The sequence below is a fragment of the Otolemur garnettii genome, unplaced genomic scaffold (assembly GCF_000181295.1).
Source record: "Otolemur garnettii isolate 467f Iridium unplaced genomic scaffold, OtoGar3 scaffold00002, whole genome shotgun sequence".
Lineage (NCBI taxonomy): Eukaryota > Metazoa > Chordata > Mammalia > Primates > Galagidae > Otolemur > Otolemur garnettii.
The window spans coordinates 32158967-32171981 of NW_003852397.1; the positions used below are offsets into that span (position 1 = coordinate 32158967).

The 13015-nt window shown below is 38.4% G+C and overlaps 1 protein-coding gene across 1 annotated transcript in view; it reads right to left on the bottom strand.

Moving 5' to 3' along the window:
• The window catches only part of LOC100962201 (collagen alpha-6(VI) chain), a 108866-nt gene that overhangs the window by 75530 nt on the left and 20321 nt on the right, over positions 1-13015 (bottom strand). The window contains exons 9-17 of the mRNA XM_003781864.3: positions 11196-11539; positions 11034-11112; positions 6331-6485; positions 4114-4206; positions 2800-2853; positions 1225-1296; positions 1115-1141; positions 755-799; positions 600-653 (exon numbers count right to left, since the gene is read on the bottom strand). Coding sequence (XP_003781912.3) covers positions 600-653; positions 755-799; positions 1115-1141; positions 1225-1296; positions 2800-2853; positions 4114-4206; positions 6331-6485; positions 11034-11112; positions 11196-11539 — 923 coding nt within the window. The remainder of the gene's footprint in view (positions 1-599; positions 654-754; positions 800-1114; positions 1142-1224; positions 1297-2799; positions 2854-4113; positions 4207-6330; positions 6486-11033; positions 11113-11195; positions 11540-13015) is intronic.

The window sequence follows — 13015 nt, forward strand, 5'->3', positions numbered from 1 at the left end:
GATGGCACTGAGTGGCACACACCCCTCAGTGTGCTGCCTTGCACCACAGATCCTTGTCAAAGCCCTGATTCTACTCTTGATGTAGTAGCCGCTTGTCATTAATGGCCATGATTCTTCATTCCTCCCCATTTCCGTCTTTTGCCAGGTAATTGCAGCGACTTCCAACTGTGGAGGGTGAGATTCCCTCTTCCTTTTAGGCCGCATGACTTGGTTTGGCCAACAGAAAGAAATGAAGTGCTGCTGTGAGAGTTCCAAGATGAGGCCTCATATGTTTCCACTTGTTCCCTTAAGCTTCTGCCAAGGCCATGAAAAGGTCATGGCTAACATGGCTAGGTTAGCTCCTGGTCACAGGAGGAAAAGAGACACATGGAGCAAAATCCTTGGCCAACTTACAGACACAGAGCCAAGGTCAGTCTAGATCAACTGAACCCTTCAGACACACAGGTAATAAAAGTTTATTTATTTATTTTTGTTATTGAGGTTTTGTGATTATTTGTCACAAAACAATTCTGTGGCAATAGCAGACTGATACACCTGCTCTACTCCATGAATCACACTTTAATTCCCAGTACAGTTTTTATGTTTTATCAAATCCCTACCTGGGATCCCTCATCACCCTGTTCTCCTTTTCTTCCAGGAAGACCATTGTCACCCTAAAAAAAGAAAAAAAACCAGAGAAAAACCCCTCATATCCCCATTTTTATAATGGGAAATAGCTCACAAGCTTCACAATGGTTCAAGAAAAAGGCTCTACCTGTTCTCCATTTAATCCATCTAGTCCAATTTCCCCAACTTCTCCCTGAAAAGACAGATGTGGTTAGAATAGAGTATATCACATGAATGTGGAAAGAAGTCAGACGCAAAACAAAAACAGTCTAATTTTATTAGACACACAGCCTCTCTCTTAGGGTGGGCCTGGGTAACATCCCAGATGACTGGGTAATATAAACTACATTAAATAATATACATCACCTGCAATAAGGAATAGGAATAAACAAAATGAAATGGCTAGTAATAAAAAAGGAAGGTCAACAGAAACTTTAGTTAGATAATCTCAGAAAAATATTTTTCAAGGACAGATAAGCAAACAAATGAATGTGGCCTGGTACTATACCTCCTGTCCATTTAGTCCCCTGTTTCCCTGAAAATAGAAAGGACAGTGGTAGTTAGCACAGGACAGCAGAATTAACGTGGAGATGTTGCACTATCTTATGCAAGCCTTACCTTAGGACCTTTGGCACCAGAGCATCCCTTAGTACCTTGCTCTCCCACTGGTCCAGGGGCTCCTCTTTCTCCCTGAAAATGAGCACATTTCCAGATGAACTTTTTCTATTGCAGTGGTTCTCAACCTGTGGGTCACGACCATGGGAACTGTATTAAAGGGTCACAACATTAAGAAGGGTGAGAACCACTGTTCTATTGTAATTTGGTATATGCCTTAGAAGTGTGACAAAAATTTTTATTGGAAAAAAAATGTGTGACTTTTCATGGTTTACAATCCAGAATTCATACTTATAAAAACTAAGAGTAGAAACAAATCAGAGCTATGCTGATGATAACCTTTTGCTTTGGATCCCACATGCATATTGTTTACATGGGGCTTCTCTCCCGCTGAGTTATGTCCTTTCAATCTCCTTGACATATGTAGGCATATTCTCCCAAGCCCAGATTAAGACCTCTTTGTCTTATATCTATGACTGCAAGATTTAACCTGCCTTATCATCATCCAAAATGTTGCCTGAGCATGTTTTCTAAACACTCCCATCATTTTTACTCCTGTGCTCAACACCATTCATTGATTTCCTCTTAACTACCCAAACCTTCTTCAGGGTATTCAGGACTCCCAATAGCCTAGGTCTTGCTTCCCATATATAACCACCTCCTGCAGCATCCTGGTTCCTACTATGTTGATCATGTGCTGTTGTGCAATTATGCAATTCTTTTACCCAGTTAAATGACCTTGATCACACTGTTTTCTCTATAGTAGAATATTCTTTCCCATAAACTTTTGCCTAAATAAATACATACTTGTCCTTAAACTGTCTACCAAGCATCACCCCTTGTTTGCAGCCTTCCCCTCTCAAGCTCCAACTTCAGCTAAGGCTGACCTAAGGCTGTTAAGTATTTGCTCTGCCTTACTCCTTTGAACCTCTTTATACTTGTAGTACAGCCCCCCAAGTGTTGTCTCATTGGAACTATCATTGTCTCATTGCCTTTCCACCACTCTGGAAGTTTCCATATGAGGTAGAAACCATATTTTCATTTTATTTATTTTTCTCATTTCTTGGGCCTAGGGCTATGCCTGGGACATAATAAAATATTTTATACATATTTGTTAAATGGGTAAATGGATGAGTGCATTAATGAGCAAGGTCTTTGCAAATAATGTGGTAAGTAGAAAGATATTAAATATATAATTATTAAATAAATATATGGATGCAAGGATGAATGAAGGCAAGAAAGATAGAGGTTCTTGATAAACAATATGGCAAATGAGTTTACCTTTACAAAATGTCCCAGGACAAAGGAAATAGCAGTGATTCAGCTGCCCTAGTGGGGAAGATGATGCTTGCATTGAATTCATTGTGCAATGGTGGAGGAAAGTCAAAGAGGAGACAGTTAACCAACATCTAGTGACCACCAGAAGCAAGGCCCAATGAAGATAAGGGAAGACTTTACGTTTTGCACAAGAATCTTCAGAACCTGACCTTTCTTGCTTCCCTCTGAATTGACTCAAGGTATGTCACACTGTAGACGTGTTCTTAGAGATAAACGGAGGTGAACAAAGACTTGACTTACAGCAATGCCCTCCTCTCCCAGGTAGCCTTCACTGCCTTTAACACCCGGGGATCCCTGAAAATAAGACCAGGGAGAAAACATTAGTACCTAGGGACCACAACCCACAGGTAACAAGCAAAATTCTTCAGCTTTATAGTTTTGCTTCATGTGGAATAGTAAAAGCTTAGAAAAACTAGCCCTTCCTCCCCAACCTAGACTGGTTTATATACATAAAAAGAAACAGAATTTTGTGACAAGTCTCCAGGTAACTCAAGGGTGTGTGTGCATGGGCGACCTTCATAATATTGTCCGTAACTCTCTCTGGGTTTATATATAGTGTTAGAGTTTCTTTCAAGACAAACATTCAAGCAAACACAGCTATATTTACCCTCGACAAACTAGAATTATCTTCTTTTCATTAAAAAAAAAATTTTTATGGTTTATGCTACACATAGAAAAAGAAACCACACACATTCCTTTCCATTTTTTTGTGAGCCCTGGTTTTTTTTTTAATTAAATAAAATCCTACCATTCTTATATGAAGCTGAAGCATTCAGGAAATAATTGGCCCCAAAACCTTATTCAGATACACAGCCCTGGTGATTTGGGAATTATAGTGCTATCTATAAATTACTCAAAATTCAAACACATACGTAAACAAGCAGTATTGAAATCATTATTGAAAATACCCATGGTATAATTATGCACATTTGAATATTTCTTAAAGTTTTAAATAATATGTTTATATAAGGGCATATAAGATTTCTTGGCTAGGAAATACAGGATCAGTATCATTGGTTACCATTTTTAATAAGTGGCCTGTACTGGAGCATGTTATCCATGATAACATTCAACCTGGCTAAAGCGGAATGAAACATTTGAACATATTTTTTGTTATGGGAGAATGCTCTCATCTAGTTCAACCTCCAGCAGACTATACAAAGCATCTTCTATTGGATTTTAATGACTCTGTCATCATTAATACTGATGAGATGATTATTAGTACTAAGGAGGCTTTCATTATTCAACATGGGAGATTCACAGCTGACTTTTCTGTGAATCATTGTCATCACTGCCATGACCCTGGATAATCAAGGATCTGGACAGTCATTTCTTCTGAGACTTTTGTAAAAACTTTTAAAAAGTTTCCAATTTAAAATACCAAGGAAAATCCATGACTGTGCACTTTAACATATAAAAAGAGGAGAATAATAAACCGTTACCTTAGTGACTCAATTTGAAAGTTAAAAATCACCCTTTATTTCTATCTAAACCCATGTCTGAAAGACATGCTGAATTCGAATAAAGTGAACCATAAGCCTGAACTAAAATCACCTTTTTCCCTGGTGTTCCCGAATCTCCCATGGAGCCATCTCCTCCAATACACTTGCAGAACAAACAGCAGCATGTCCTTTCAGCAACATTGACCTTGGGAGAGGGTGGGAAATACATTACATTTGGTGGCATTGCTTCCCAAATCATGTGTACAAGCTGAGCTCCCACCGTCTCGGAGGCCTGATCACAGTTAAAATGACTGCTGTGAAGGGAATGCATGAAGCATTCTTTTGCTTCTCATCTTTCCTTCTGCCATCTGGATTCTCCACCATTTGAGAAATTCCAGATAACTCAAAAAAGGTTTTGTGTTCTCAAAATGGCATCAGTTTAGCTATGAGCAACTCACTACAAACTGATTTATTGGTGTGGTTGCCTGTTCCTGCCCCACCCCACCCTGGCATCGATCATGGGATTGTTGATTACCCCCTATAATTCTGCCCAAAAAGCTTTGTTCAAATAAAATGAATATATGCTGTTTTTCTCCTTTCCCCATTTTGTGAAATTTTGGTACACTAGGGGATTTAGACTGTGCCCAATATAACACTGCTTGGAACGAAGTCCAATGGTAAACTCTTCCAGAACACTTTTGATAAGATTTCAGAAACAGCAATTACACGTCTAACATTTTGGAATCTCTTGCTGTAGAGGATGGGGGCATGGGCAGAATATTCCTCTTTATACTCTGGCCAAAAATAAAACATATTTTATATTTTTAAAATGTGAGTGAATTTCATCATGGACTTAGTCATCTCCTGAATAGATAACATATTCCATTACATTTTTACAGCTAACCCAGCAAACTTATTTTTAGGAAAATTCTATTTGTAGTAAGTATTATGCTTCATTTTAGTGGGGGTAGAATCAATATTGTATTGTGAAATTTCCCATTAAATGTCTAGTTCAATGCAAAATGAAAATTTTTACAATATATGGTTATAACATTTAGTGATTTTCTCCCTTTATTTCTTCTTACAGTGTTCTTTTGACATAAAATTCTTTTCCTGCAAATTTTAGAAAAAGCAATAAAACTGGAAACATGTGAAATCAAACAATAATAACAAAATGGATTCTTTTATTTCATATTAGGTAATATCAGTTTTCTTTGGATCACCAAAATCTACAGCACTAAATCTATTACTACCAGCATTAAAATGCATCCATTCCTAAAATTGATTGTGTTTCTCATTCAGCATTCTATTTATGTGATATCTAAAAACTGACAGGTTTGTTTTGAAGAACAACTTTTTTCCTCTGTGAATTACCAGTACAATTTTCTAAGAATAGTAGGCAGAAAGAAATACATTTTGTAAAATAAACACTGTCTTCCCACATAAAGAATTCCAGCAAAACTTACAGTCTTTAATTAATTTAACATAATTGCTACACTGACAAAACTTTAAATATTTATATATAAATTTGATAGGTGGGAAAAAAGCAGGAGCTAGCACTTCCTTGGAAAATGTTCTTGTCTGGTGATTAAAGATTTTATGAATTATAAGCTAAATATAAATCATTAGCCATTCATTATAGTAGCTTGGTAACTCTTTGCCACTGAAGTTTGAATTCTTGCATGTTACTTGAAGACATGATTGAAATACATCTATCAGCATGAGCTTCGAAACATAGAAGATAAGGGGAAAATCCCAGCTCACGACAACCCTTAAAAATCTTTCAGTAACACATGAGGGTTACTGTCACTAGTTTTTCCTCTAGCATTAGAGGAGATTGTTCATTATAATTAAACTCCGAATGCAATTAATTTGCTCTCATTTGTAGGCCATGTTGCAGGGAAAACACACACCTTAAACACTAGAATTATACTTGATGGGGTAAGCTGTTACGCCTAGGATTTACGAGGGAAAGAAAATAGGCAGGCCTAGGGACGAGCCAATCAATCTCAGATTGCCTTTGGCACTTACCTTCATTGACTCTAGTGTGGGCAGCATTGTAGGTGCTATTTAAACATTTTCCTTCTTTTTTCCTTTCTCTTCCTCCTTCTTTTCTTTTCTGTTTTGCCAAGCATGTACATTAAATGTGCTTTGACATGTTTATCACTATATTACTTTGCTTCCAAACACCCTCTTATTTGGGTTTTTCGCTAATTTAGAAAAGCCTTTCTTCCCTCCCAAACGTTATTCATTCAAATTCATAAGTATAAACATTAAACCTATATACAAAATAACTGAAAAGTTAAGCTCACCAGTCTGAGTAACTTACCAGCTGCTTTGACAGCCGGCTCCCAAGATCTCTCATGCCAATAGTGAGCTGTGTCCTGTACTCAAATCCTTTGCCAAATTCAATGTAGGGAAGGTCAGCCAAGTCTTTTGAACTGGCAGCTCCATCCAGAGCAACAGTTATGAGGGCATTCAGGCCTATTCAACACAATTGACAAATCTCCAGGTGAGGTAGATCTGGTTAATCTTTTTTGCAAATATAATTAAATTGTTATTCTCAGTTGTAAGAGGCACACTCATTTTATAGTCTACTTCCTCCAGCTACATGATGTAAATCTGACAAGCAACAGGACTATAATATAAGCACAAAGGAATTATATTTTTTAAAACTAATTAAATTGAAAATGGGAAATTATAATAGAAATTCCAGTTCCCTGATAATTTAAAGTGACACAGTGAGTTAAAAAAAGGTCCACAGCAGTTTGATGGAAGTATTTCAGATTGCATGTGAAAACCCCACACTGTACCCCAGAAGTGCATTAATGTACATAGTTACCATTCAATAAAAAAAGTAAACAGTAAACAAATATAGTGAATAGCTGTTTTTATAAATGATCCTAGTGACTAATGTGTGAACAAAGTCATCTTACAATAAGCTGTCATCAATAAAGAATTTTCCAATTGTCAAAAAAAAAAAAGGTCCACAGAACATGCTAAGAGCATGATGAAATACAGAGCAATTCATATATCAAGAAAGTAAATATAGGGGGCCAGGCCTGGTGGCTCATGCCTGTAATCCCAGCACTCTGGGAGGCCAAGGTGGGTGGATTGCCTGAGCCTCACAAGTTTGAGACCAGCCTGAGCCAGAGTGAGACCCCATCTTTTATAATAGCCACGCGTTGTGGCGGGCACGTAGTCCCAGCTACTTGGGAGGCTGAGGCAAAAGAATCGCTTGAGCCCAAGAGTTTGAGGTTGCTGTGAGCTATGTATTTTCCCAAGGGCAACAAAGTGAGACTCTGTCTCAAAAAAAAAAAAAAAAAGGAAGTAAATATTGTCACTCAGTGGAGGATCCTCAGTGGAGGATCCTTGGAGCAGTAGCACTGGCATCACCTGGGAACTTAGGAGAAATGCAGACTCACGGGCCCCTCCCACACTTTAAGAATCAGAATCTGCATTTTTAACACAGTACCCAGGTGGGTTTATATGCATGTTAAAATTTGAGAAGCAAAGCTCTAAATAACCCGATAAGGAATCAACAATTCACTTGGAATTATAAGTAGTAAAAGACAGTGACAGACCTATTGTCAGGTAATTAGAAACCAAGGACATAGTATCATCCAGAGCCGTGGCTTTAGGATTTTATGGATAAGATTATTTCAAAGAATAATATTAGAGACTAACATAGGGTTGCCAATGACTTATTTTACTAAGGAAAAACATTCAGTAATGATGGTTATAAACCCGGCAATCATCATGGTGGAGGAAGTAACCATGGAAGCAATGGTGCTATCATTTATTAATAGTCAACTGCGTACCAGGAAGCTAGTTAGGTGTTTTGCATGCATTATCTTACTTGTAAGATACAATTACAACAGTATAGGCACACATAATTATGGCTTTATTTTATTTTATTTTTTTGAGATAGAGTCTCACTATGTCACCCTTGGTAGGGTGCTGTGGCATCACAGCTCACAGCAACCTCAAACTCCTAGGCTTAGGCTATTCTCTTGCCTCAGCCTCCCAAGTAGCTGGGACTACAGGTGCTCACCACAAGGTCCAGCTATTTTTTTGTTGCAGTTGTCATTGTTGTTTAGCTGGCCCCGGCTGGGTTCGAACCTGCCAGCCTTGGTGTATGTGGCTGGTGCCATAACCACTGTGTTGTGGGCGCTGAGCTGATTATGGCTTTATTTTATAGACAAGCAAACTAAGGCTTGGAGAGGTTAAATGATTTGGCTCAAGTAATATTTTTAGGTTTTCACATAGCTCCATTTCAAAGCCTATGAAAGATAGTTTAAAAAAATACTAAGAATATAATCAGGGAATAAAGGGCAAGCCTAAAATTGAGCAAATTTAGCTTGATGCAAATCTGACTTCATTGGCATAGGTTTTCTTATTTTATTATGTATGGATAAAGGATTTTTTGGGTGGGATTTGGATACCATTGGACCAGAACAGATCAAGAAATATTCAGAGACTTTCCTGAGCATCAAGAATACCTTCTTAAATATGTTCATATGATGTGATTTTGAAAGTGAGCCACAGATGAGAGGGGAAGGAAAGGAATAAAGTTTCAAGGATATATTGGAGAGGCTCAAGATTTAGAAGACGTAAACAGAATGGTTGGCCGAAGTGCAATAAAGAAAGAACCACCAAAGAATAGGGTGACCTATTTGTCCTGGTTTGCCTGGAACTTTCCTGGTTCTAGTGCTGTAAGTCCCTGCCTTATACCAGGATAGTTAGTCATTCTGCTAGAATGGGAATGGGGGTCGGGTGAGGTTGTATGGTGAGCTGGGATCAGCAATGCTCTGTATATCAATTGGAGTTTAGCGATCAGAAGAAAGCATGCCAATGGGTCTATGTAGACACACATGCAAAATATGTATATATAGGGAAAAAATCTCACATCTCACATCTGATTTTTTTGGTAAGTTTCAGGAAATGTAAAAATTTCAGTGTTATGAGAATAATGAGCTTATTGGCTTGAGGAAATATGCATATTGCTATAATTTATTAGTGCTTTTCTCAGGATCCAGGGACTCCAAAAGACTCTACCTTTTAGACTCATCCAGTAAATGAGTCCTATGGTCTTAAATAAAACATATTCAATTTCTGAAAATGAATTAAGAAAGAAAAGATCATAAAAATTAGAATCACTGAGTAGGTCCTTGGGTATTATATTCTCAAAATAAGCTAATTGAAACCCCAGTCCACACAGACAAGCTATACAGCCACATCCACCATCAAGGATTCTCTTCTTGTCTCCTCTTGTTCAGTGATGATGGCACAGTTTACATGTATAGATGTCGGTATGGGATGTGGTTTAAGATCCTGTGTCATATCTATATATGCCTCAAATTAAGGAGGCTCTTTCAGGTTAATATAAAGAATAGACATAGGGCCCAGCATCAACTGAAATTGTGTATGTTTAGACATAGGAAGCCAGGGCTAGACATACTTCATGACTATCAAGAGAGTCAACTGACACTTCAAAGAACATTATGGCATGAGTTCTTTATCTCTTCCATTCTAAGATTCTAAATTTCTAAGGATAATATTAAAAAATCTAGCTTCTGAAAATTTGCTAATTTTTCAGTGAGAGTGGGAAGAAAGAAGATTGGTCTTAGATTTCTGGGTATTCCAAAGGATCTTCCTGGAAGAAATCCTCATGTCTGCAAGAGATACACCTTTTCCCCACAAAAGGAAAGCTGAAATATACCAAACCAAGGAAAACCAAACAAAAAAATAAAAAAAAAAAAACCTCCCCCAAACAAAGCAAAATAAATGCCTCACTCAAACTAAACACTCTAGGGCAGTGTTCTTAGTCCTAATTAAAATCTCTATTATGGATCAACAAAAGCCAAAACTTAATAGAATAAAAATGCAGATTTAGTAAAGAAAAGGTAAAATAAAACCCTTACTTTCCAGTGGTAAATTCATAGAGGTTTGCAATTTGTTTAAGATCAAGGAGAGAGGAAAAAACAGAAAAGACAATGTCCAGTCAGCCCTTCTTAGCTAACCAGAGAGGTAGATGTCTTGGACCTTGTTCCCTAAAAGCAGAGCCTTAAACAGAGATTTGGAGATGTTCAAATTGCTGGGGAAGCATGCTCAGAAGGAAAGGGGTAAGGGAAGTAAGAGAGGGCAGGAGAAATTTCTGAGAAAGACAGTGCTTCAGCTGGAATCTAGCCATAGCTTGATCCCAGGAAATTCTGGAGCATAAATTGCACCACAGCACTGGGGTGGGGAGTAACCTGTGAGGTGAGGTGGCTCCCACTGGCCAAGGGCAATTCTTCAGAGAAGGAATAAGCTATGAGTTGTCAGTAGCCAACACTCACCGCAGCTGGATGGGTGAGCCTGCCAGTAGAGGGGATCTGGGTGGGGCAACAATAGGACCCGCTTATGGGAGAGGATTTCTATTCTTAGTCAAGTCGGAACACATGGGTGTATTTTGCTTCCACTGATGCATATTTTAATAAGAACTGACAATAAATCAAACTGGTCTTGGTTCCAAAAGCCTGGTGCCAGAGCATTAAAAATTCATAAACTCCATGGTTGGTCCATCTGTGGTCTGAAGGAAGGAACTAATTAGAAAGCCCCACAACAAGAGGAACTTGTCCAACAATGCTTGCAACTCTGAAAACTTGAAGAGTGTTAGAAGAAAACTCTATAACTCTCCCATTCCTTGTTCAGGAGAAATATACTACTCTGCTGCCATTAAAAAAATAGCAATATTACACAATGCAGGCAAGAAAGAAAGGAACGTTCTCCAGGAAAGGTTAGGAGGAAGAAAGAGAGTAACAGGAGACAGAGGATAGGACTTTCTTTTCAGTGCTGTTTCTTGTACATAGAGCATGAAGGAAAAAGTAGATGTCAAAATATTCTGAGCTCATTTGCTTGGCTGGCCACAGAGTAGAGAGAATGAAAATTCAGGGTTATTTGAGTCCCTGGAAATTGAAGAGCTAGGACTGAGTTCTTAGATCATAAAATGAATAAGCACTCCCTTCCCACTCCCCACCCCGTGCTCAGTACCTTCCTTTCTAAGTTCGTCAGATTTCTGTTCAAGTTTTTCAATGTCATCATCCAATCCATCTGAAAATAAAAGGACCACCTAAGAAAGCATTCAAAAGAGAAAAATGAGTTAGAAGAGTTCATTGCAATCACAGACCAACAAAGAAGATGGTACCACGTTACCTTTCCTCGAGCAGCTGATTTATTCTGAAATGTATCCCACAGAGAACGCAAGAGGTTTGCATTCAGAAGAGATGGTCCGTTAACTGTTATGCCTTCCAAGCTGTTCAGTATATTTTCACTGTAGATCTCAAACTTGGGAGAGTACTTTTCCATGGCATTTGTCACTTGAAAAGCCACACTGACCTGAGTCTCCGTGCCCACCTCACAGCTGACCCCATTGAGGGAGCTGATGGCATGTAAGATGCCTTGAAGGTAGGTTTCCATCCAAGACTGACCTTCAAGCAAAGTCTGCCCTTTCTGCTGAGTGGAGAGATCAAATCCCACCACAACATCCACGAAGCAATCTAGGATTCAAGGAGAAAGCACGTCTTATTACATCAACACCTTTATTGGACTTGGATGCTATATCTGAATCAAGGGACTTAGAATTCTTATTTCTATTTCACTTAGAAAGTTGTAAAACAAGGAAGGGCATGAGTAATGGAAAAGGCTCAGAATCACCCTTTCAAAATCAGTAAAAGTATAAGTGCATGTTATTTTTTCCAGCTATTATAAAATCTGGATGATTCTATAACAGAGTTCTGAGAGATTTTGTTGCCACCATTGAAAAAGGCATGCAGAGGCATTTAAATATCTCCAAAGTACATTGTGGAAACCTTAATAGTCTCAAATAAGAAACTCATATCATGCCGCTTATCCATTGAGGCCACTCATCAAATATTACATTATAATAATTATAAGGGAAATGTAAGAACATTTGAATAGACAAAGTCATTTAGAAGAAAATCACAGAGGCCTTATCTAAGGAATGGTATCTATGGTTTGTCTTTCTAAATAGGGCCTTCGTTTCCTTCTTTGGTCTTCTAACATCTACTTGGGAAAGTACAAGTAAAAAGAAAACTAAAAGATCCAAGAGATCCCTTTGAGATCCTACTTGGTTTAAGTCTTATAAGTGAAGAAACTGGGAGCCAATTTATTCATATTTTACCGTGTTAAAAGTGGTGCTGCCTTCAGGAGCTGAGACATTTAGAAGCCAAGGACACTGACATTCTGCGATTCTAGAAATATCTAGAGAGGTGTTGCACTAAAGGACTTTGCTCTTATCCTTATTAACCTCAGGAAAATGTAAGCACTGGAAAAACTAGAGGGGGCTGGCTGGTTTAAGCTGAGTTTCTAACAGGCAGAAAATTAGAGGTTAAAATTATAGGACACATGCACTCTTCTTTCAAGAATTTTTAACTTGCCTAAAAACTTCAACCTTTTTTCACATAGCTTTCACAACCTTTTTTCACGCAATACACATAGCTTGCTTGATAAAACAAGGAGTGTTTAATTTGCTTTTTTCTATCAGCAGCTTTTTTTTTTTTTTTTTTAGACAGAATCTCACTACATTGCCCCGGGTAGAGTGCCACGGCATCACAGCTCACAGCAAGCTCAAACTCTTGGATTTAAGTGATTCTCTTGTTTCAGCCTCCCAAGTAGCTGGGACTACAGATGCCCGCCACAACGCCTGGCTATTTTTTTGTTGCAGTTGTCATTGTTGTTTAGCTGGCCTGGTCTGGGTTTGAACCCTCCAGTTTGGTTGTATGTGGCCGGCACCCTCACCACTGAGCTATGGGTGCCACCCGATCAGCTGTTTTTTAAGGTATTTGTTGTATGGGTAAATACTCGCCTAACTGTTGCCCAGACCCGCAGGTTAGGTGAATATTTGCAAGTCTTTGAGACTATGATGTTAATGTTAAATCTTAAAACAAGAGCTGGTGGGTGGCACCTGTGGCTCAGAGGAGTAGGGCGCCAGCCCCATATGCCAGAGGTGGCAG